At 39.0% G+C, this 26,436-nt stretch overlaps 1 protein-coding gene across 1 annotated transcript in view; it reads right to left on the bottom strand.

The window, feature by feature from the left end:
- The window catches only part of scara5 (scavenger receptor class A, member 5 (putative)), a 102,006-nt gene that overhangs the window by 13,546 nt on the left and 62,024 nt on the right, over positions 1-26,436 (bottom strand). Inside the window, exons 6-9 of the mRNA XM_036581336.1 lie at positions 23,488-23,568; positions 21,972-22,079; positions 16,726-16,791; positions 1,837-2,025 (exon numbers count right to left, since the gene is read on the bottom strand). Coding sequence (XP_036437229.1) covers positions 1,837-2,025; positions 16,726-16,791; positions 21,972-22,079; positions 23,488-23,568 — 444 coding nt within the window. The remainder of the gene's footprint in view (positions 1-1,836; positions 2,026-16,725; positions 16,792-21,971; positions 22,080-23,487; positions 23,569-26,436) is intronic.

Raw genomic sequence — 26,436 nt, 5'->3', positions numbered from 1 at the left:
TTGACATTGTAATAATGGGTCTGAAAGGATGTGTAGCTGTCAAGAAGCCCTCACTGAGACAAGGAGACCAAAAAGCAGAAGATTTGCACATAAAACAAAGAAGCTGCTTGTGTTCTCTGAACAATGGACTGACCACCAGAGTCCAGACCTCCACATCATTAAAAAAGTAAAACTGTTTGGTTTTACTATTGTGAGAAATAGAAATTGCATCCAACTTCTAATACTGAACTGTGAAGGGGTGGAAAAATGTCACTGCAGATATTGAGTCTCCCGAAAAGAACAGAAGCTGTAATAAAGACTGGAAATGTGAAGTTATATTTAGTTGTTGAGGCTTCTGTGTAATTTTTTGATAACAATATATTTTCTTCTTTCCTGACACTAAAAAAGGAGACAGCTTTGACTGGAAATGAAGTAAATGAAGGGCGGTCTCTGACCTTTTCACAATAATGTACGTCGTAAAACACCTACAGTTATGGAGAGTTGTTGAAAAGCAGCGGTCAGCAGTGCTCCGCCTGGCTACTTTGTTTTCTTGTTTGTGATTAGACTTGTTGTTAAAGAAAGCAGGGATTCTGGTATGGACGCCAGGAAAGTGTGAGTGTGACATCACTGCTCATGGTGCTGTTGGTTTTGGGGCCTGGCTGGATGCCGCCCAGCTGGCTGTCACTGTTTTCCACAGCATGTATGGGTGGGTTTAGGCTTTGTGTCTTCACAGTCAGAGGGCCCTCAATGCCATTAATCAAATTCACTACAAAAACGAGCTGGATAAACACACAGAAACACTCAGAACGTAGCTTGCACTTGTGAAATGCGACACATTTTAGAATGCAATGTCGCGTGAAACCATGTTTGCACAGCTTGAAGCTTTTGCGTTTGCTTATGTGTCTGAAGTATGTTCCTGGCCTTATTCTAAAGTAGAGGTGGGGAAGTTAGGGCTAATGTCTCATACAGTTTTACTTGCTCTAACACACCTACTAAACCTGTCAGTAAAGGGTTGAATCAGGTGAAAATCACCAATCTGTGCAGGAATCCAGCCCTCCAGGTCCGGAGTTCCCCACCCCTTCACTAGCATATTCAAGGTGAAAAGCCTTCACTCCTTACTGTTAACTGTCTTTCACACTGACTCAGTTCAATAAGCTTTCAGGCGTATCTGAACAGGGATATCAAGTGGATGTAGCTACACTCTTAAAACAGATGGTTTTTCAAGGGTTCTTCTTTAGTAAAGACAGTGGTTCTATATGGAACCATGAACACTCAAATAAAATAAAATGAGCTTGAGTGTTCTTTGCATCGCAAAATGTTCCTTCAGATTCATGGAGAATGTGTTGTATATGATTCTATACAGATGCTTTTTAAAGATATTAAAGACATTATATTTTTAAAGTTATATATAGCACCAAATAGGGTTCTTTTATTGTTACAAGTTGACATGGTCACAATAGTAGAACTCTTTTTGGTGCTATATATAACTCTTTTCAAAAAGGTTCCATATAGAACCAAATACAAAACATTCTCCATTAATCTGAAGAACGACTTTGTGATTCAAAGAACTTTTTAAGCGTGCAGATGGTTCTTTGAGTGTTTATGGTTCTATGTAGAACCATTATATTTACTGAAAAACCCTTGAAGAGCCATCTTTTTTAAGAGTGTACAGTAAAGCTTTGCAGAATCAGCTGGAGCAAAACTTATAGCCGTCTGTTATGGTGATAAACATATTGTTCATTATCTATTGGAAAAAACTTTGCTTCCATACTTTTAGTCATGCATGTAAGGGAAGAAAGTAATGGCCTGCTCTGTGAATCTCTGCCTGAGTGATAATGTGTGGTATTAGTGTCTGACCTTGTCCGAATCGTCCGGTTTTGTGGATTTCTTTTGCTCCTCGGAATCCAAGCATCCTGCACACAACGTCTCCGTCTTTCTTATCCCACACGTCGTCACACACCGTCCCCCAGCGCCGCTCGTGATACACCTCCACTCGGCCCTCATGAGGACCAGAGCCGTTGACCAACCTCACCAGAGCGGTCTCCACTGAAACAAACACAAACAGGGCTTATAAGCAGAGTGGCTTCAAATGAAACACATACATACAGTATTTAACTGCACTAGATTATGATACATGAAGAAACATGACTCGAGACTACACATAAAAAAGATCCATTCAAACAAACGGAGGGTTCACATCACTTTTTTTACTTGGGGGCTCAAACTGGCTTTTTAATGCTGTTTTTGGCTACGCATCTCCCTGTTGCTTAGCAACAATAGCGTCATAAAAATCAATCAGCTGTGCAAGCTCGTTGTCATCCCAATGTGTATAGGTGGAAAGCATGGAAACATGAAAAGCATGAAAAAAAACAACAGATGGGGTTTTGCATTTTAAAAACTAAATGCTGAATTGGTGTCAGAATTGGATACAATTCGCCTTGAAATGCAATAAAGGCATAGCTATTGCTTTCCATTGGCAGTACTTTGATCAAATTTGCCTCATTGAAACGCCTTCATTACACTGAAAACAGTGAAATGCACGCATGACAGTACTTTTCCTTAGTGGCATGCAGAATAAGTGCCAAAATGAAAAGCAAAACCTCTACTACATTGTTTTCACATCACTTGACTCGATGTTTGTACTTCAAATGTATTTGCCTCATTGAAATGCTACCAAAACAGTGAAATGCAATGAATTTAAGCAGTAATATGCGAAACATACCAAAATGAAAAGTAAAAGATCCATTACATTGTTTTAAGTACTGCACAGTGTACAGCAATTTGTGCCTTCAATACATTTTGAGGCACATTGTATTCACGTCTGACATGAGTTCAGTATTTATTTTTAAAATGCAAATCCTCATGTGTTATTTTTCAGTAAAGACATCAAGCGAAGTGAAAGCACATATTCTGCGTGACACTACAGAAGAGTAATGCCATGCATGCCTTGCATTTCACTTTTCTCTACTGTAGTGACTGCTTTTCAATTTGGCACAAATTCAAATCAATAGGAAATATCTGGCTTTAAAAAAGTGATCTATCATTAGAAAGATATTACATTGAATGTTGAAATTCAGAGTGGTTTGATGTGAAATGGTTAATTGTAGGGAAACTTACTGACTCTGACTTATTTACAGTGGTAATGATAGGAATGCAGTTACCACTACAAAGCACATACAGCCATTTCATTGAGTATCACATCCACCAGTGAACCTACACATGACTTCTTGTTATATGTTGTATATATGTTATATCATATGTAATGTTGATGATGGTCAAACAGTGGTAAATCAGAAAAAATACATTTTATTAGGGACTATTTGCCCCACAACACCCTGCATGTACCCTTTCTCCATGAAGGTATTTTTCAAAGTCCTTAAATCAATGCCTTAGGCATCAGGCAGTGTATTCATAACCATTCCATCTAATAACTTCTGGTAAGGGAGCTTTTAGCGGTGGATGTCTGGTTGCTTCGACCACCACTGTGAGCAATTCTAATTCGGTAAGTTGCTCTAGAACAGAGCATTTGACTTTGTTTGTCTTTATAATCTAATTATGACGAAATGTTAAAACAACAGTGGTGTTGCAAGCAAAAACGAGCATAAACAAGCTTTTTGTTTATGTCATGCTAATTTTGGTCCGTGCTACACAGTTCTAGGTACTCAGTTACTGCAACAGTCACCGAAGGCCTGTCTTGCTTTTGATCCGAGTGGTCAAAAGAGGAAAAATGCATATCGCTGTTGTCAGAAGAAAACCTTGTATCTCCAAAATGATAACTTTACAGGAGAAGGAAAAAACTGGCTTTACTTTTAATGTAAGTCAATGGAACCAGACTTTTTTTCCAAGTCATTTTCAGTTGTTTCTTTTAGTCCATTCATCATGAAATTTACGTGCAATGTAAAGGGCGACAGGCATTTTCAAATGATGTCAAAAACTCAAAAACAAAAAAAACGGAGATACAAGGTTTTCATCTGACAGCAGTGATATGAACTACATAAATACTATAAGTGCTCCACAAAAAAAGAAGGCTCAAGCATGCCATGGCCAGCATGCAAAAGCAGTGAGCACAACATGCCTATCCTGTTGAAAATAAACAAGGAGGTTCAGTCTTTAAAAATGTGGACATGCGGAGATACTGTAAGTGTCTTCCTCAGGAATGTCTGTGCAGTATACACACAAACACACAGCAGAACATCTACGTCAGACTGTCCATTTGTGTCTGAAGTTTATTTTGGGTCATATAATCACTGAAGAAATGTGTGCATGTGCATAAATGTATACATGCATGATTTCACAGGCTATGAACTATGTCAACATACATGTGTTCAACAGGTGTTTTACTTTAAAGCTGCACGAGGAAACAATTTCCTTAAATTCCAGGCACCAGTCAAGTCTTGTTTCAATAACTGTAGTTTTTTTTGGTTTGGAAACCCTAGAAACTCTGCATAGAGCCTACTTAGGCTATGTTCATATTACTGCTCAATTCTTTACTATGCCATTCTGATTTTTTGCTCCAATCTTCCTGCCTTGAAGGTTCACATTCTGTTTTTAGTGTGGCCTTGAATAACCCTCACATGCACATCCTGATCAGTAACATTATGTGAACGATCCGCTTGTGTCAGCAAATGCATGACCAGGGATCACATTTCTTCATCGTGAAGATGATCAGCCCATGCTGCCAATGATGAATGATGAAGGTAATGCACTTCAATAATAAACCCATGTGAATTCCAATCTGACTATTGAGGCTGCATGCCCACAAATCAGATATTGTCTGATGTAGGACCACATATGAAAGTGGCTGAGATGTTTCTGAAAAGTTCAAAGTGTGTGTAGTTGATTAGAAGGGTAGGGGTGGCCACTGCCAACCTAGAATGAAGCATGACCACCTTTCTAGCCAACCTAGTTATGGAGTGAGACAGTCAGCAATCATTAATAAAGCATCAGTTATGCTTTATGGTAAAAATCTGCCATCAGGGTAGTTACCAATCAGTTATGAGAGTCTGATGACACTGCACTTAATAATTAACGCATGTTGCTGTGATGGGCTAATTTACTCAGCTAACAGTTGACTGAATGGGCACTGGGTCCCTTCAGCAGTGTTGCTCTGCGAGCTACATTATGAAGTAGTCTATTCGATAGTAAGATGCATTAACTGTCAAAAATGAGGCTCCTGAGTGGTGCAACCATCTAATCATTGGGCCTATCATCAGGAAATGGTGGCTTTGATCACTGGTGATGCTACAGTCTTCCATGGCTGGGAGTCCAAGAAAGCACATCTGGCTTCACTCTCTCTGGGTGGGTAGGATGCCCCATCCAACCACCCCCATCCCCCCATCTCCCCCCATCACTCAGTGTGTTGCTATCCAATGCAAGTGTCTGTTAGCTGACGAAACCGAACTGGCAACCGGTGTTTTTTAGCTGTCAAATGACGTTGCGTGGGCAGCAGTCCGAAAAGATGTGGCTCACTTCATAGGTCTCGGTAGAAGCCTGTGCTAGCTTTCACCCTCCTAGCGCTGGTGGTATTGTGTGATTGGTGGAGTCCTAACTAGTGGGTGGAACTGGATATGTCTATATTGGCAAGAAAATTGGGAAAAAATAATAATAGACCACCAAAAACGAGTCAGCTATGATCATTTATCATGCTCAGTTATTTATCTCCTAAAACATCTTATGTCATCTTGCAGTTACCATGAGCCTTTATAGAAATACACTGCTTTGTAGGTGTTATTCAAGGCTTATGTATGTGTTATGAAGACTTTGTTCCTTTAGCAGTTAATCTGTTTCAACTTGTTCGCAATGTCAGAAAAAAAGCAATATATAGTATAAATGTATCAAGTATCAAGATGTTATATATTTGCTCTAGCGCCCACCCTTAGTTACTGGTAATGCTGAGTCAGGCTATTATAAGAGAATGCTAAAAGCTGAGGCTGTGGAACTGTGAGCGGATGAAGCTTCAATTGACATAACAGGACATGAGATGGATGGATGTGACGGTCTGGTTAGAGAGAGCCAGAGGAACATCTCCTAAATGTGGAACAGATGTGGTGTAATTCTTAGCAGCAGGACCCAACCCTATCAGTCTGATTAAAGCAATGTGAGCAAAGTGTGGGCACATGTGACCCGAGCAGTGCAGGTTAAATAATGATGAGATTTTAATTCTAACATGTCTGATGGCAAAGGCTGCGTGTTTGCTGTGGCATGAAGTAAAGTGAATGTTTAAGGGGAAACACAGCTATATCATATTTGCTGTATGTTCTTGATATGGAGAAAAAAAGCTTCATAAGGTAGACAGACAGGTTACAGCACACACACACACACACACACATATATATATATATATATATATATATATATATATATATATATATATATATATATATATATATATATATATAAACTCAATGATTAAACATTGCACTGTCATAGGATGCCACCTTATGAAATTTACAAGATCTGCTCCAAGGGCACAAAAGTTGCCTATCCTACGTTGTCACTCACTACAGAGTTCCAAACTGCCCCTGGAAGCAACATCAGCAGGTGAACTGTGGGGTGGGAGCTTCATGAAATGGGATTCCTAAGCCAAATAGTTTCACACAATCCAAAGTTCATTATGCACAATGCCAAGCACCAGCTGGAGTGGTGTACTGCACACTACCAGTGGGCTCTGGACCAGTCGAAACATGAGCTCTGGAGTGATAAAGCATGCTTCAACACCTGGCAGTCTATTGGACAAATCTGGAGGCCAGGAGAACGCTACCTACTGGAATGTATAAAGCCAACAGCAAAGTTTGGTGGAGGAGGGATAATGGTCAGGGCTGTTTTTCAGGGCTGGGACTCGGCCCCTTATTTCCAGAGAAGTAAATGCTATAGCATACAAAGACATTTTAGACAATCGTATGCTTCTTTGTGGCAAAAAAGTAGTTCCAGCCTGACTGTGCCCTTGAACACAAATCAAGGTCCATAAAGACATTTGACTAGGTTGGCGTGGAGGAATTCCAGTGGCCTGCACAGAGTCCTGACCTCGACCTCACTAAACACTTTTGGGATAAATTGGAATGTCTATTGTGAGCAAGGTCTTTTTATCCAAGATCAGTACCTGACCTCACAAATGCTATTGAATAGACACAAATTTCCAGAGATACACTCCAAATTCTTGTAGAAATCCTTCCCAGAAGAGTGGAGGCTGTTATAGTCCATATCAATGCCCATGGTTTGGGAATGGGATGTCCAACAAGCTCATAATGTGACAGTCAAGTGTCCATACTTTTGGCCATTTAGTGTAGCTATAACAGTGAGGAATTAAACCCCAGTTTAAGGGTTAAAAACATATTAGATTCTATTAGTTATTTAATTTTAAAAGCATTGACTTTTCAGAAAGCATCTAGAGAATAATAGGAAAATCACATGGAATAATCAGTGGCCATTTTAGTGAAAACACCTGCTATATAGGTGCACTTTGTAGGTTTCAGTTATTTACTATTGCCACACAATTTAACTGTGTTGAACCACAATAAAGGCCCCACAATAACATATCCATTTGTATCGTGGACAATTTTTACCAAAGTAGTGATACCATTATGGTAGTGGGTACACTGTATATGCATATTCTATACAGTTTAGTGCACATGAAACATGTTTTATAAAACACACAATATAAAGTGTGCCATAATCTTTGCACAGTTTTACCCAGTATGTTAAATTCAGCAAATAATAGTAGTGGTGCATTCAAATGTGCAGAGTGTGTTCTCTGTTTAGGAAGTATTCACCTATTTTCACTCAAAAATCAACACAACATTATTTACCCTGGGTTGCCCAACTTCTGGATATGACTGTACACTCACTCACACACAGACAGGCTGTTATTTACTGCTTCGAGTCAGACACGCTCTCCCCTGCAGAGAAGAAGCTGGTCTACAGTCTCTGTCAGTCATAATATCCAGGAAGCCCCTGCAGGGGGCAACAGATAGGAAATGAGAACTGTAAATGAATCCATGACAGAGCTCGATAATACACAGTCTTTAAGACTAAGCTGTCCTTCTGCAATGACAAATGGGTGAACTCAAGCTGTGAATATGAGCTCTAAGTCATGAGTACTCATATTAACCCTTGATGAACCTTTTGGAACAATCCTTTTTTGTTTTATTAAAACAATTTTTCTGTCTGTCAGTTGAAAGACTCTCAAAAAACATCTCCCCTGAAAGACCCCAGAAGAGGCAGACTAAGCTAAACCATTGACCAGTGAACAGGCCCGCATGTAGTAGCAGATAAGGGTTACTTGCTCAGCCCTGCTCTGGAAGTATCTTGTCAAGTAGAAAAGTAGCATTCAATGTGTTATTTGTCATGTTATGTAACATACTGTAGTGCAGCATTGCACCCTTCTGCCTAATTATGTTGACAGAATTGACAATTTTGTATTCATTCATGTGTTTTCATCTATCAACGATCTCTTGATAATGGGGCCAGAACTCAGATGGTTGTACCACTCAGAACTCCCATTTGTCCATTTTTATAGATAACAGTAAGTCTCACAGTGTCAGAATAACCACATAAGCAAGTCTATTTGAGATCTCAATGCAGTATGAGGCAGAATTGTGGTTATGCAGTTTGCAGAGTGCTAATTGGTGGCAATAAGTTTCCATTACATGTGAACTACATCAGCCTCTTAGCTCAAGTGAAGAAGCAAACTTCAGAAACAGAACCTGTCTTGTTGACTTGACTACATTTACAGTGAGGGAGAAAATGATGCAAATGTCACACAGTTGGTGGCAGTGAGCTGAAGCCTTATGCTAGTTTGAACCAACTGACTCATGCAAAATAACTACACTTTGAAAAGTAAGATGAAGTATTCACACAGTGAGGCCCCACTCTGAGACCTTTTACATTTATTCCTGGAAATAAACAACAGAAAGTTTAGGAATGCTGATACATAAAAAACAAGTAAGTTATGACACGTAAAATGAGATTAACTTTTTTTTTTTTAATTTTATGCTATTTCTAGGTCACTATTTAAAGTTCGTTCTCTTCATCTGAAGCTCTTGTTCAGACGACTCTAAGGTGGGTTTGATCTACTCATCAGAGGCTTGTTCACAAACTTGTGGAACCAGTTTGAGAGCATGTTGTCACTAAAGAGGGACATAGCACACACTAAGAAATTCTGACATGTTATGTTAATATTTCAGAGATTCCACTCTTCACTGAAGTGGTCACTGTTAGTGGTCTCCGACTTTGGACCGCACTCTATCTCTCTCTGTTTTTACCTTAAGGAAGTGGCTGTCGAGGGAGAGTATGAGGCAGCTTTACATGGTGAAACTTGTATGCAACTAGTTGCATGTTGTGCACTGCCAGCAACATAATTCCCATGCAACTTGACAATCAAAGCTGCATGAAAGTTTCACCGTGTTAATCCAGCCTAAGAGTTCTCATGCTAACACAGAGAAGAACAGGACGTATGCTATTGTTTATGTACTCGGGCCTTTAGAGAGAACAAATGATATTCTCTCTCAGCGAGGGAACGGATGATTGAAGTTCTCTTTCTCTGCTTTTAACACTTTATTTCACTCTCCTAAGAGTGAAATAAACACTGCATTGCTAAACATTTGCTGAAATCCAAGAAACTGGAAACTTGACTCATGAACCAACATCAGCTCCAAGGAGTCTGCATTAGGAGTTCTCTTCTCCTTCTTTTCTCTTGTAATAAAAGAAGAGTACACAGCTGACAGGAAATGCTTTATCAACCCCAAGAGTCATCTGATTCTCCTCTGTAAGCAATAAAGTGTTGAAATATTGGATCAATTCATAGTAACAACCCATACTGTAGACTGTGATGATCATAACAAGAGTTAAACTGCTTCTTAGCAGAACAATTCTTGTGGTGTCACTAAGTTAGGCCAAGGACCGCACTGCCAAAGCACTTTAATCAAAAGCACTAAATCAGCTTGATTCTAGTAGAACTGATGTCATTCCGCTCCACTTTCATCACCGCTGGCTATGATGTTAGCTTCAGGAGAAGAGCTGGAGAAACCCACAAACCCTCACTACCAGCGCCGAAAGATCTTACCCAGAGATAATTGAAGGAATAGTTTGGCTAAAAATCTAATTTACACATTTTCCCCCTTACCTCAAATGTAGTCTGTTAGCCAAGACGTGTGTAGTGCCTGAAGGCTGCTTCTTTAGTTGTGCACTGGAGCTATGAGGCTGTGAAGTATGGAATGGAAAAAATTCAGGCTTTGACGTGGCTGAAAGCACTTTTTAGCTCAGCGACAGACTTTTGTCCATCTTTACAGTCAACATTATGTTAAACTTTGTTAGAATCCACACAAGAAAGTCTACTTTGAGATTACCTAACAACTCAAACTGGTTTGAGGCAAGTATATGATGATTTAAGCAGGCAGCTTACTGATGTACATTGGCTTCGATTACTTGTTAGCTATGTTAACCTTGTAACTCCAGTGCAAAACTAAAGAAGGAAACTTCAGACAACTTGGCTGATCAATTACATTTGGGGTAAACTGTGTAAACTTGATCTTCACCAACCCATTCCTTTCTAACCCTTAATACTGTCCACACAGCCTGTAAGTACAATTGTCATCCAATATGAAACAACTAAGGCCCCATGTAACCCCATGTAATGCCCACCCCCCCTCAAATCTTGTTATATGTCCTCCCATTTTTAGCTTTCTCAGATTTATCATATTTTCATTTGGATTTTTTAAACTGTTACTCATTTATCTGTGGGAAAATTATTGTAAAAAAAAATAAAAAAATGTAAACCTTTTAAAATATGAAATAAATGCTGATGCATTTTACTGAAATAACATTCACTAACAGCTAGAAAAGATCAGGGTATAAGTTCATCTATGACCTAGACTTAGGCCCGATCCCATTTCTTATTTTTACCCCTATGTCTTGTTTTTGAGTGTCACCTTGCCCCTTGAATTACAAGGGTTAATGGTTGAAATCTTCCCCTATGAAATGGGACCCTCAAATAAAAAAACACATTGCTTCATTAACAGCTACTAGCGGTGCTCTGTAGACGACCCTGCCAGTCTGCAGTGATAGCAGAGGAGGGTAAAGTTCAGCTCCTCACTGCTGGACTTTAGTTACATTTAGGGCATCATATGGCTTCAAAGAAGGGGAATGAGATAATTATTAATTATCACCGACGCCTAATTCTTCTGTGATATGAAGAAGTCAGCTATTTACCAGCTTCTTGCTTGAATTTTCCCGTTCCACCCTAAATGGTGCAACAGTTCTGATGCCAGAGGTGCCGGAATGTAACCGCTGGACTATTTAAGGTGGAATGGGAAATTGAGCTAGTTAGCTACCGATACATCAGCGTACTAATTGCGACTTTTTATGCTTGTGATGAAGAAAAGGACCATAATACTTTGAAACGACATTAAACTAAGGTAATACAATGATTTTCATAATTTTTAATAGACAAAATATCTAAATTTGTAGGTTTCTTTGTGCAGATAAAACCGGTATGAACCCACAACAGCAGGACTTAATGAACGCAAGTGTTTCCATTGCTTTTTACAATAATTTTTCACTCAATCAGAAGAAAGATACTTCAGCAAGACTGAAGAAAGACAAAAAAGCATTGGTGATGTTTCACAACAGTGATGTGAAACTGTGCAAGCCCTACAAAGACAGGATTTCTGCAAAGAACAGCATTCGCTCAGACAACAGATGTGAATATATGATATATTATCCAAAAGGCCTTATGACAAATTACACAAAACACTGATTAAGAGATTTTGTAATCTCCCTTAAATGCTTTTCTGTGTTTATGTTTGAAATTTCTTTTATCATCTCTTTACCACAATCGTGTCCATTTTCCCTGTATTGTGGAAGTCAGACAGTCCTAAACAACTCAACTACAGTCTCAACTTCACACAAAATGGTAGTCTTACAGCTCTATAAACACCACAGCTCTGCTTCTTTGGTCACATACACATGTGTGCTGGGGGTGGGGTATTGAGTGTTGAATGACCTATTAGACCCTCACTCTGCTATTTATGTATTATGTGTAGTTAATTGCTTTGTAGCGAGCATCAAAGTCTCTCTTTCTCACAGCTAGAGGTGAATGTCTGTGAACGGTCCAGTTAACCATATATGAGCTTCCAACTGCCTGCATTTTACAACCTGTCAGTGTATTTAAAAGCACCCAGGAGATTTCTAGTGCACCTCAGCCTTACACCTGATCCACGCTGAGCACTCTCACCTCCACCTCTCACTTTTCACTCAACGAGGAGCTGTCAGCATACACATGGAGGAGAGAGGAGAGAGAAAAGCAGTACAGGAGAAAGAAGGGAACAGCCAGTTACTGCTAATGAACTCCACCTGCTTGCTAAGTCTCCCTCATCACAGGAATCTACCTAGAACCAGATCTTTTTGAAGTGTTGCTAACAAAATGTCATTGGCAGTGTGCAAAATACCTGCTGGTAATTTTGGGGGTCCAATTTTGGCCGGCTACTCCAGTGTTGGCTGGCTGCTAACTCACTTGCCATAGCAGCACTGATACTAGCATTTCAACTGCAACAAAATGTTAGGTTTAACGAATCTTCTGGAAATCTTCATGCTAGTTTGGTAATGTGGTCTACCACATCTTACACATCTTCTTTTTTGTCCAGGTTGAAAAATTAGTAATAATTCACTCTTTCCACCAAACTTTTGAGAAATTGGCCAGGTTTTCAAATTAATACATATGCTATGGAATATTGTAAAGTTTTTCAGAGGTATCACAGGAATAGATACAGTGGCTGGGATACTGAGGACCAACTAGGTCAACCAATGTGGCAAACCAGTGCTGCATTTCTAGTTAGGTTGCTAACTAATACCAAAGACAGAAGCTTGCAGATTTGTGGGTGAAGCAGCAACAATGACCTTTCCCTAAATTTATATTTAAGCAATGGACAGCATAACGTCATAATAAGTTTATTTTAAGGGACCCCCATAATTTTGATTTTGAGACATTCAGAGGGGTCCAAGAGGCTAATTAGGGAGTCCAGGACCCCCTGTATTTTGCACCTTGGTCAGTGGACAGCTCACCACACTTGGAGAAGAATGCTAATTGCTAGTTCTGGTACACCAGCTAGCAGCCACTAACATTGGCTGGCATCTGGCTGGGTGATGGAGGGCGCAGGGGGTCCATCCTACCCATCTAAAGAGAACAAGGCCAATTACGCTCTCTTGGACTCTCGGCCATGGATGACTACAGCACTGATGGGGACTTAACAGGCAATCTCCCAACAACAGGGCCAGTGCATAGATGGTTGCGCCATCCCAGAACGTGGCGTTTATTGTCATTTGTCTCTCCCATTCAAAATCAGTGTTGAGAACTTCAAGTTGAAGTAAATATTAAGTTTAAGTAAGTTTGAGTAAATAGTAAGTTTTAATATCCAAATGCACATCAAGTGGGAGATTCCAACAAGTAAAAAAAATATATATATATTCAATACATTCAACAGGAGATTAGAAATGTAATAATACACTTACATAGTGAAGGTCAAAGGGAAATAGATGAAAAAAATGGAGTTTTGCAGAACTGAAGTTCCCCAAATAATTAAATGCTACAGAGAAAATGGGACAGCTAACAACCACCTTTATCAAAAGATATTGATTTTAAGTATTCCTCATACACTGTTCTCCCACACAGTCCCTTCATTCACACACTCCACTCAAACACTTGGCTCAAACATCCGAGAATTTATGACAGGTGCTCAAAAAAAACCCCTTAGAAACTGTAAACACGCTTCCTACACATTTCCTTCACAAACACTCTCATGCCACTGAAACCCATTTCAGAGCAAAAACAAATACACCGCCCTCTCCCAGTCTGCCTGGATGTACGTGTGCTCCAAACAGTGGGAAATCAGCACCCGCTCCAGTGTCTGAACATTCTGTAATGATGTCATCCAGAATAATAATCACTTTCCTGTTGGAACACAGGCCTGTCTGCAAGTCTTCAGCTCACTTACAACATTTAGGGTGACAGTTTACAAGGATCCTTGTGAATGGGATTAATCCATTAAACCCCGGTATGGGTGATATGAAAAAATACCATTTTCACGATACATGATACAGTAAACACTTTAAAAACTGCCATTGTAAACACAAAGACTTTTATTCAAAACAGTACTGTACTGTATTATATCCAATTAAACAGGACTAATTATGCTCTCTTTTTAAATGAAACATGCAGTTGGTCAGTGAAGTGACCAGTGAAGTGGGCGATATCCAAAACATGCTCACAAAAGTGACATTAAAAAAAAATATATATTAAGATAGCGATAAAATATTGTCATTCACACTCAACTTAAAACCAAGGCTTGTTATTTAATTATTAATTTTAGAACTTATTATTCAGTTGATCCATTATTCAGTTGTTCAATAAATGTCATTTGTTTTATTTACTTGATTCAAAATATTCAGATTATTAAAATGTTCCACATAATATATATTAATAATATAACAAAAGTAAAAAAAGTTTTCGCAAAAGTGTAAATAAACTGAGGGACTAAATTGTCTTATTGTAATTAATAATATACATGTTCTTGAGTGTACTATAAGTTATTTGGTAACTATTATGAAACTAAGAAATTTTAAGCTACACTATGTAATTTTTGGGGATTTGGAGACCTCAATGGTGGAAATGTGTAATTGCACGCACTATGTGGAAAAATATTTAGTAACATGGGTTGTGCTTTGGACCCCTTCCCCGAGTGGATGAATCTGATAACTGCAATAACTTTCAAAGAGTATTCAAAGAGAACTTAGTCAAAACTTGGTGAGGGACGTGTCTTCGTGAGGTGTGAGTGAATTATCTACCATTGTCAAAATACCTGTTAATCACCCTGTAAAGCCTCTAATAATCATTCAGAAATTTTACAGACCGTGTCATACATGTTAATGTATTAACGTCATGGGCACAGGCATAAAAACAAGGTCTGACTCAATGTTTGGTCCTCAAATGCATTATACTGATGATGATATGATGACAATCACAGATAATTCACTCACATCCTCAGAAGACATGCCCTTCACCAAGTTCTCTTTGAACTCCCTTTCAACACACTCGCAATCATCAAATTCATCCATTTGGCGAGGGGTCTGAAGAACACAAGCTGTGTGCAATTACACATTTCCATCAGAGAGGTCTCCAAATCCCCAAAACTTACTTAGTGCATCTTTAATATGTAAAGATGCAAGAAATTCCTGCTAAATCCAACCCAAGACCCAACACCTCTGACTTTTTAGGGCTTCAGTCAGGAAGACTTATAGCAGTGCATGTACACCAGGAATTAAAAATGAGGGTCTTTCAAATTTAAGTAGTAATGTAGTTAAAAATGAGGGTTTGTGCCCCAAATATGGACCCATATGGTTTAAGGCAGGGGTTCATAACCTTTTTTCTGTATGTACTGCAGTATTTTTCAGAATAAAAACTAATTTCTGTTATCAAGACCATTGAGTAAATCATTCTATGCTAACTGGATTAAGTGTGTCATTACCAAATTAAAAAAATAAGAGATGACAGCATGCTGCTTTAAAGATACAAGAGCAGAAATGAAGTTCTAAGTTCATTTAACTGACTACTACCTCAAGTTTTAGAGCCTCATTTACTTAAACACTTTTTTACACTGTGTTTTTACCACTTTCTGGAAGTCTTCCCTCCATGTCTGGGTCTGATTGAAATAATTTACCTGTCAAAGGTTGATTGAGTAATGCTGCATTTAAAGTGCATAATGAAAGGGCAGTTATGCTGACCTCTTGTTTCTGAGAGTGCTGGGTGAAAGGTGAGTGCTGTGCTTCATCTGAACAGAGCTTTATGAATAAAAGAAGAGTGGGAAAAATGAAAAGCATGCGTTTGATCTCAGAGCCGCTCTCAAACACAATTCTGTTTTCCAGAGCAGCTGGAGTGCGAGCCAGACAAGATGGATGAGATCATGGGACTGAAACACACCCTCCATTTACTACTCTGACCAGCCTGGGACTCAGCCCACAGAGGGTACAGTACCAGTCAAAAGAATGGACACACCTATACATAGAAGGCTTTTCTTTATTTTGACTTTTTTCCACCCTTTTGGAACAACAGTGAAGACATCAGGGTTTGAAATAGCACATATGGGATTGACCAATTCATGCCTCACCCACAAAAGTGTGCCTATTAGAGGCCTTGGCAGGGCTGGATTGAGCCATGTTGTGGCCCAAGGCTAGGAAAATTTGAGCCCTTCCTTAGGCAATGATTTTGGTTCCACTTTATATTGTGTTTGTAATAACGATGTAGTTACACATTAATAATGTATGCAATAACAATGTAGTTACTGGTAATGTATTGACTGTCACAGATGGAATACAATAGTAGAGCTGTAAATACAGAAGGTAAATACAGATGTGTATCAACTTTAGTTTTTACTCATGTAATTACACAAGCACATCTTCACAGTTGTAACAAGACATTTTATTTTTTACAAATGCAATGACCCTTACCCTATTACATATGTTATTACGTAATAATTAATGAGGTTATCAAGATATATTTGAATAACTGGATGAATAACTACATGCATAACACGTTGCACTACTGTAATCTGTTTCAGTGAATACATCACCTGTAGTTACATTGTTCTTGCATGTGTAGTAAATATGTAACTACACAGTTATTACAGACACAAAGTGAGACCAATTTTTTATTCATTCAATATGTCAAAATGTGTGAGGTTTCCAGGGCAAAGTTCATACCTGTTTTTTCTCCTTGGTCACCCCGGTCACCCTTCTCTCCTTTGAGTCCTCTCTCTCCTCTCTGGCCTGAAAGAGACAATTTATTATTAAATTTAATTTATCTTAAAGCTGCACTGTAAGAATTTGGGGATTTGGAGACCTCTCTGGTGAATATGAGTTATTGCCGGATAATGTCCGTGAGAAAACAGAGATGATAAATCAACTAAATTATTTGTTGAAATCTCAACTACTGGACAACAACATGATTTATTTTTAATGAATAGGAAAAAAAAACATCAATAACTCTGAACTTCTTAAGGTCAAAAATATTATAGTTCTCTTAATGGATTCAGGTCAGGAGCTTCAAGGCCTATTTCCTGTTAAGCCTTATGACAAATCAATAAAACAAATGTTGCTCAATGAATCTAGCTTTGGCAAAGACATGCATCAATATCTCAGTGTTCTTGGGAAAGAATATCCTGTTCACAGTCCCAACCCTGCATTATAATATCCCTCTGGACCAGCACGATCAGCCAAGAACATGCTGCAGATTTTATAAAAAGACTTAGCAAAAAATGGCAATGCTAATGCATTAGAACTACGTAGTGATACTCCAGCGCTGGCTGTGGTCACGGGATCTCAGCCACACTTGGGTGGCAAATGCAGGAAACCAAGATTAGAAATAAGCTCTATACTTCTGTCTGTGGTTTAAATGGCCAGAAAAAAGGGGTTTGGTTGGTGGTTGTGATGGAATGAAGAATGAAAATAGTATCCCCAAAGTACATTAGCCTGCTGTACTATGAGAATCAAAAGAAACACTCTGACAATTAAAAGTGCCAAAAAGTTTCCTTTGAATCGTGCTGTAGAAGAACCACTTTTGGTTCCATAAAGAACCTTTCAATTGAATGGTTTCAGTTGAGAACAATCACAGAAGGGTTCTTCATGGAACCCAAAGTGATTCTTCTATAGCATCACTCCAAAGAAGCCTTTTCGGCACATTTATTTTGAAAATCGTACAGCTGACCTTTCTCGTCCGCCTGGATCTAATAATACCATCCCACTTCCCACACGCATCTGTCTCCATCTTTAATTCGACTAGGCTGATTACACATCACCACATCAGAATAAGCATGGGCTGTTTGAGTTTCACACCCCAGGATCAAACCCACATACAGCTTCAAAAGTGCCGCTCAGTGCTGGAATACCAAGGCACTTATAATTAAAGTCTAGCTTTTAAATTGAGTACTACATGGGAGGGAGCTGAGTAGTGAGTAGTCTTGCAAGGCAGATTTCTGTCTATTGTCAGAGAGACTGGTGCATGTTGTTGCTTAAAGTGGCAGAGAACTATCTACCTAGACAGGAAAGGACTCTACGATTGACCAGCAAAACAACCAACCACAGACGGAAACAAACTGGTCACGTGGCAGTAAACACCCACTTCTAACTTCTATATGCATGCAGATGTGGTGCTGTAAACTTCACACATGATTTTCAATCCAGTGCCTGCATATTGCCCCAAAAGACTAGTCATGGTATCATGAGCAAGGAACTGTTATTCCAATGGATAGTGAATGGAAGTTTGTACGTATGGATGTGTGGACAGCCAATCAGAAAGCAACTGACAAAGAGGTGGGAACAACTCACTTCACTGAGCTGCAAGGAATAAGTAGATCTCAAGTTGAGTCCCAAGTCAATACAGGTAAGTCTAAAGTTGAGTCCCGAATCAGTACAGGCCAGTCTCAAGTCAAGTCACGAGTCAGCACAGGCAAGGCTCAAGTTGAGTCCTAAGTCAGCACAGGTAAGGCTCAAGTCGAGTCCTGAGTCACCACAGGCAAGGCTCAAGTCGAGTTTCAAATCAGTACAAGCAATACAGGCAGGTTTCATGTAGAGTCTTAAGTCAATACAGACAGGTCTCAAGTTGAGTGCCGAGTCAGTATAGGCAAATCTAAAGTCGAGTCACAGCTCAGTACAGGCAAGGCTCAAGTCGAGTCCCAAGTCAGTACAAGCAATACAGGCACGTCTCATGTTGAGTCTTTAGTCAATACAGGCAAGTCGAGTCACGAGTCAGTACAGATGAATTTCAATTTGACTAAGTACAGGCAAGGCTCAGGATGAGTCTTGAGTCAGTACAAGCCTTACAGGCAAGTCTCAAGTCGATTCTTGAGTCAGTACAGGCGAGACTCAAGTTGAATCCTGAGTCGGTACAGGCAAATCTCAAGTCACAAGTCAGTACAAGCAATACAGGCAAGTCTCATGTCAAGTTTTAAGTCAATACAGGCAAGTCTCAAATTGAGTCTTGAGTACAGACAAATCTTATTTTGAGTCCCAATTCAGTACAGGAAAGGCTCAGGTCTAGTCTTGAGTCAGTACAAGCATTACAGGCAAGTCTCAAGCTGAGTCCTGAGTCAGTACAGGTGAGGCTCAAGTTGAGTCCCGTGTCAGTACAGGCAAATCTCAAGTCGAGTCCTGAGTCAGTCAGGCAAATCTCAAGGTGAGCCAGTACAGGCAGGTCTCACATCAGGTTCTGAGTCAGCAGATGGAAGTCTCAAGTTGAGTCCTGAGTAAAAACAGGCAAGGCCCAATTTAAGACTGAAGTCAAAGGCAAGAATCAAGCTGAGTCAGTACAGACAAGTTGAGTCCCATTCATCACAGTGTCTTCCTTGGTATGAATGGTAGGTTTTTCTTTTCCAAACTACTGTTAAAAGCACATATTGAAACTCTTTGGCCCAAAGTGAGTGCTGATGAATGCCAAATCCCACATAATATGTGTGGAATTTGGCATTATTCCCAAGTTAGGATCTTTATCAGTTCTTCAATTTTGTAGTTTTTACATAGAAAGCAATATGAAACCAGCTTTCTATGTACTGTGCTGAGATATTGCAAACTGACAAAGAAAACATGATAATTGAAAAATGGAAATGCTAGTTATCCCCAGACTTTTGACAAATATTATATATCTGGCACTTTTTAAAATATCCAGTCTGCTGAATAGTTCTATCCTTGTGGAGTTTATTTCCAACCCTACTTTAACCCATCTGGTTGTAATACTCTGATACCCCTGCAGGTCTTGATTTGCTGGATCAGGTGTGTCAGATTAGATCTGGAACTCTGCTTGGCAGGGAAATACACCATGAACTGGGTGGTATGTCTCCAGAACTGGAATCTGCAGTTCCTGATCATATAAAAAAATGTTTTTGAGAACAATTACTTGTTATTTATCCCTCTGTATTCTATTTCTTCAAGCAATGGTTTGGCCAAAAGGGCAAATTTGAACAGTCAGTTCAAAACAGTAACAGCAGCTTATACATTTTTCATACTTTTGTCCATTTAATAGTTAAAAATGTGTCAGAAAGTTTCAGAAACCTCACAAAAAGTCTAAAAGAGATTATGTACCACAGTTTTGACATGATTTGAGACAAGTGTGATAATGGGCCACCTTTAGCTTCCACTACTTGTAAGCTACATTAGCTTCACAGCTCCAGTGCAGAACTAAAGGTATCGAATGTGCATGATTGCCCACATTTGAGGAAAATCTGTCAAATGCAACCAACAGTACATTACATAAGCAGTCAGATTCTGTTTCCTGTTCAAGCGTGAAGCAGAGGACATGGACAGATCTGGCCAGGTCAGGCTGCACCCTCACAACGTCCCAAAACAGAGCAGAAACCTTCGCTTGTGAAACTAAAGAGCAAAGCCATTTAACTTGTTGAAAGAAACCTTCAAACAAACCTAGTTTTCCGCTCAAGATTCCAGGCTGTTTTCTTAACTAGGCTTGGCCCATTTGGCCTAGATTTACATTTACATTTAATGCACTCTTAACTTGATTGCTGTGAAAGTTCCAGAATGGCTGATCCTAATAAAGTCAGCCACACAGCTCTGGAAAACGAGGGTGTTGGGCAATCAGACCAAGTGCTAAAATCTAATTGCCGACTTTCTCTGTAAACACGGGACACAATATTCCTCCTGAAGTTGTAAGCTTTGCTCGTTTTGTTGTTATGGTTTATGCAGAGGGGAAAAAACAGATTGTATTACAAGAGTTGGTTTTGGGGGCTGTATGTGGTTTTAGATTTATAGAACTCGTGTTTTAGTCCATGGAGAAAGAGGAAGGGAGAAAGAGAGGGTGAATGTCTTTAACACAGCCAGTCCAGCCCAAATGAAGTGAGCTTAATGTTACAGCTAATTACAGTTACCCAGTGTTACTGTATATAGTACTCCACTCCTATCAAACGTATAACTTGCCAGTACAACAAACTACAGCTGTAGACATTGTTCTCCCAGCATTAGCAAGCTAAATGCAATGTTAGCAATGGCTGTGTTTACATGCAAAGATTGTTGCCAATCCCACTGAATACATTCCGATTATAGATTAAGACTGAGGTGTTTATAAGCTCACTCTACTCAACCATTTGATGGAAAATCTCTGTTTACATGCACACTACAAGTAATCAGATCCAAAACGACACGCTTGTGTAGAGTACCAATTAGTGTAGACGTTACCATGACAACGAGCATTACGTGAGTCCAGTCAGTGTGAGACAGGCAGCAGTGGGCAGTGCTTGTGTTTTTAATTACTTTAAAATTATGTCAGACTTAGGAAAATGTACTTCACATGTACTTATTAAAGAAGGCCAAGAGGAAGACGTCGTGTTCTGAGACACATAAACTGGACACTCGTCCCACCGCCGTCTTTTAAAGTTCAAAGCATAAACTTCTGAACATATTTAAACTTTCCGATTGGGAATGTAATCAGAAAGAAGAGTTTACATGGTTATTATTCTTCTATTTAACTGAATATTCACCGGAATACCCACCTCGATTAGTCGGATAGAAACTGTATTTCGAATGGCCTCAATTGGACTAGTCTAGTCCGACTGTCTATTCTGATTGAGCTATTAGTCAGATTATTAATGGATCAGGTTGCACATAAACATGGCTACTATCACCGTGAAGAGCCATGTCCTGTTCATTAGCTTAGGTCAACTGCATCTTCATAATGAAGCCTTAGTTTGAGAACTATTGGCCTGTCCATGCTCCACCCACAGAAGTGCTTTGTCGTGAAATTTGGTCAAAAATTTTGAACATTGGCAAAATTTCCATTCAACCTAATGAGAAATTGTTGCACATACGCTAGCATTCATAAGTTTGGAATCATTTTTCATACACATATTTTCTAATCTGTACATATATCTAATTTATACATCTACTCAAGCACTGGATTTGTATACTTTGTCCACCACGTGTGTGAATGTGTGTGTGAGCGCTCTTACCTTTGGGTCCTTGTGGTCCAATATCTCCTTTTTCTCCATTTTGGCCATCAAGACCACCAGGACCAGTAAGTCCTCGAGGACCCTGGATGCCTTTGTCCCCTGGTAAACCTGACAAGACGCACACACACACAAACTTAGGATATGATAACCTGTAACAGGATTTGCTACATTTTATACAAATGAAAACATCCATTCTTATCAGGTCTGAGAAGAGCACAGGATGTCCTACAGACTGTGTGTGTGTGTGTGTGTGTGTGTGTGTGTGTGTGTGTGTGTGTGTATGTTCTCTTGTTATGTGATAAGTCCAGCAGGACATCCAGTACTTCCCTTTCTAGAAAGTAGAGGCCATCTATCATCAACAGACAGCCAGGAATCATGAGATACAGGACACGTGTATGTGTGTGTGTTAATGCTACCAACTGGTCATTAACATTTTTCCATAATTTGTTTCCATTTGAGTCAGTTCTTGTTTTTGAATGTGCAGTGGAAAAATGGCCTTACTTTGTGTGGAGTTTAGGTCTATGCAGTAGGCAAGGGGTTGGCAACAGGCAGCTCCAGAGCCACATACGGCTCTTTTACTGCCCTGTTGTGGCTCCAATGGAGAATTAGATTTGTAGGTAGACATAAAATAATCCTCTTTGTAGTAAAATAAAGTTTGCTGATAGTTAGTTCTGACAAACGCTGGCATTAATGTATAACTGCTAATTCACCGACCTTTAACCCTGAAGGTTGGCGTGCAGACTGCTGGTTACCATAGCAACACAGATAAGAATCTGGCCTAGCTAGTAGCTAAAGGAAAAGGCAAAGAGAAATATTTATGATGAACATAAATTATGTGGAAATGAATGGACATAATTTTGTTTATGAGCACTCCAGCTGGTTTCCTGATACGTTTAATCTGAAACAAGAAGCTGTCAAACATTAAAATTTCGCGACGCTGAAGTTGAAGAAGCTGAATTCAGCCTAGTAAAAAATTGAACACTGAGGGACATTTTACAAGAAACTATTCTACTTTTGTGAAAAGTTTCCTGCTGGAGATGGAAGAACAGTGGCTATAGCTGAGCTAAAGCTTAAAGCAGAGCAAAGTAAGTCTGTATTTTTGTATATATATATTTTTTACCAGTACATTAGCACATACTGAGACAGCTAAGATGGTAAAATAGATATGAAATGTTGTGGCTCCCAAGGCGGTTTAATTTTTGTTAAAAGGACAAAATGGCTCTTTTTAACATTTGGGTTGCCGACCCCTGTAGTAGGCAGTGATCTATTAGCTAATAACCTTTGAACCTCATCTTTTCAACTTCCACACTCTGGAAACCCCAGAACGTTCCCTGTGAAGGAGTATCAGTGCTGCTGTCCTAAACACAAGTAGAGAGCGAAACCATGCACTGAAGGGAGTCTCAGCTATGGTGGTAAAATATGTGGACAGAGGGCTGTAGGGCACACTCCATCAAATGAAGCAGACCGAAGCAACTTTAACTTGGGAACATTTGTATCTGTGTGTTTGGTGTTTTACCTCTTAAGCCGGTCAGGCCGGGCAGTCCAGCGGGCCCTAAAGGCCCCACATCGCCCTTCTCACCTTTTGGTCCTGGCGGGCCTGAAAATAGAGGAAATACAGTTAACTTAAGTGCAGTAAAAGCAACAAACCAAACAACAAAACAAATTTCATGAATTTAATCATTATAGCAATTTATAGCTGGCGATAGCAAAAGTATGTTGTACAGTACTGCGTAAAAGTCAGAGACCAACCAGCATCTGTTTAGTTTTCAGTCAAAACAGCCATTAAACACAAATTATTCATTTACGGCATTTGGCAGACGCTTTTATCCAGAGCGACTTACAATTTGAACAGTGTACACAGGTAGTGTTAGGAGTCTTGCCCATTGATTTTTACTGGTATTGTGTATGGTGTCTGCCCAGGCGGGGGATTGAACCCCACTCTAAAACGTAGAAGGCAGAGATGTTACCCACTACACTTTACCAACCAATTTTCCTTTCTCAGTGTTATATAAAAAAGCAGACAACAGCTCTTTAATAGGAAATTAAACAAATTTCCAACAAGTAAATTTTACCTTTGTTACAACTTTTATTCTTTTCACAAGATTGTTTTCAGTTTTAGAAAGAAACCTGCACAGATATTTTTACACACTTTCAGTTCAGTCTTAGAAGTTGGTTGCATTTTCTGCTTCTCATAATCCAAGTGATCTTGTAATGAGAATACACATCTGGGGATAACCTGCTAAACTTTTGGAGCTTGATTTGGGGTGAAATTCACTGCAAACAGGTGTACATCCCTCTGAGTCTCTCCTGCAAATTCCTCTAGTCCATTTATCTCGAATGCAATATGATCGCTCATCTTTTCTCAAGTCCAATTATTAAATTATCTTAAATCTAGTCAATATATATATATATATATATATATATATATATATATATATATATATATAAATGCTGGCAGATAATTTCACTGGTTTCAAGGACATTTCTTAAAACAAGCAAAATTGTCTGCCAATATTGTCAGTTTTACTTGATAAAATTACTTAAAACAAGTAAAACATGTTTAGAAATAAGTTAAGTTATTAACAATTTCTCACTTGTAGCTCATTGAAACATGTAGAGAGATTCTGTTGAAAGTGCAGCTTCTAAACTTTCTATCAATACCACATTTGCATTTGTAAGTAGAAGAGATATTATTTTAATGAAAAGTTACGGTCTTTTGTGGAAAGAAAACATCAAAGTAAAGTTGGAAATGCAGGAAAAATATAAATCTAATTTAAATGTATACATGTAACTAAATGTATCTAGGTATGTAAAATCTAAATACGTAAATAATTTTGCAGTTATATTTGAACAATTATGTCACATAAATCAAATCTATAGCAAAATGACCAAAATAGTTCACCCAAAAAATGATCTGTGTGAACACATAAAGCAATCTTGCCTCTACCAGGTGTTTCTCATTATTAACAATATTAGCATTTTAGAGTGAATTATTATTTTGAAAATCAGCCTCTTTATTTGACTTCACTTTCATCTTAGCTTCAATACTCAAACTGGTAAAGCTGTGCATATAAAACTCTGTGCCTAAACACACAAATTAACTTGTAACTCAAAACACTGTCTTATGAAATTGTGTTGGCTGAAGTTGAAATCTGTCAAAATTCCTCTGATTCATAACAAAGCTTCCCCTTAAGCTACAGCTGCACCACAGAGGTTTACAGAAACCTCAGATCAATGGAAAACTCTCAAAGCCCTTCACTACAGTAAAGTCACAAACTTTGTCTTTAAGCAAAAACAAAGCTAGACCTCACAGCTATGTTTGGATCACAAATCATGCCATGCAAGCCACCTCTTGCACGCCAAGGTACCGACTTCGTAGCTGGCCAATGTGATGTTTGTCTTGGCTTTAAGTGGCCAGTTCTGCTCTTTTTGTTGCACTGTACTCGCAACAATGGAAAACATATTTATGTAGAGGCTCAAGCACACAGGACAGGAGAACGTTTCACATTCTTCCTTGTGCTTCTCCTCTGTCATCCACTGTAAAGCTTTCCTGGGCAGCAAGAAATGGCCAGCCCAACACGAAACACAGGGAGGGGATATTGCAGGAGGGCAAAACATTCGAGGACCACTGGTTAACTGCAAAGCCCACCCTCCATGGACCCAAATTACACCAAGCAACACAAGACACCATGTAACTAAACTGAAAACAACATTAGCAGCAACAACAACAACTACTACAATAGTCCCTTTTTAAACCGGGACCATGGTGTCCCCCCAAGGGCCACTTTGCATGGCCAATCCCTTCTAAGCTCATCACGGCAGCGTGGCCCGTGTATAATAATAACACCACAATAATAAAGCCTCCTCCAGTATTATGAGTGAAGCTGAAGTATTAACTATTAACTATTACTGAAACACTGCAACATAACGTAAAGCACATTACAAGCGTAAAAAATCAGATTTTAAATTAGTGGCACCACTGAGAGTATTCAATCCAACGTGGGAAAGTCAATGTGCTCCTCTATTAGCTTGGTGCTAACTTAACACTGCATATCCAGTAGAATGCTGGCAGAAATTAGCATTACTGGGAGTTTCTTTGGCACAATAAAACATGTTATGAACACTACTTATTTTGCATGATGTTAACGATTCATAATGGATAGTAAACATGGCTATAAAGTGTAATTAATTTATAAATATTTAAAGCCATGTTTATAATGCTTTATAAACGCATTATAAAGTGTTATGAATGTCTTTATAGATGCACAAAGACATGGAGTTCATAGAAGGTGTTACGTAACATTTCAAACATTTTTCTAGGTAAAACTAAGTTTACAGAGAACAAACAAATATTTTTCTGCAACTTTTAGTGCAAAATTTGTAACATATTAGAAAAAAAGAACATAGAATATAAAATTTTCACAGGCCAAATACTACTAGAATCCCACATGGGGGCTAAAAGAAA

This window comes from Colossoma macropomum, unplaced genomic scaffold (genome assembly GCF_904425465.1).
Source record: "Colossoma macropomum unplaced genomic scaffold, Colossoma_macropomum, whole genome shotgun sequence".
Lineage (NCBI taxonomy): Eukaryota > Metazoa > Chordata > Actinopteri > Characiformes > Serrasalmidae > Colossoma > Colossoma macropomum.
The sequence above is the reverse complement of the archived record's forward strand: the minus strand, read 5'-3'. Positions and strand labels throughout refer to the sequence as shown.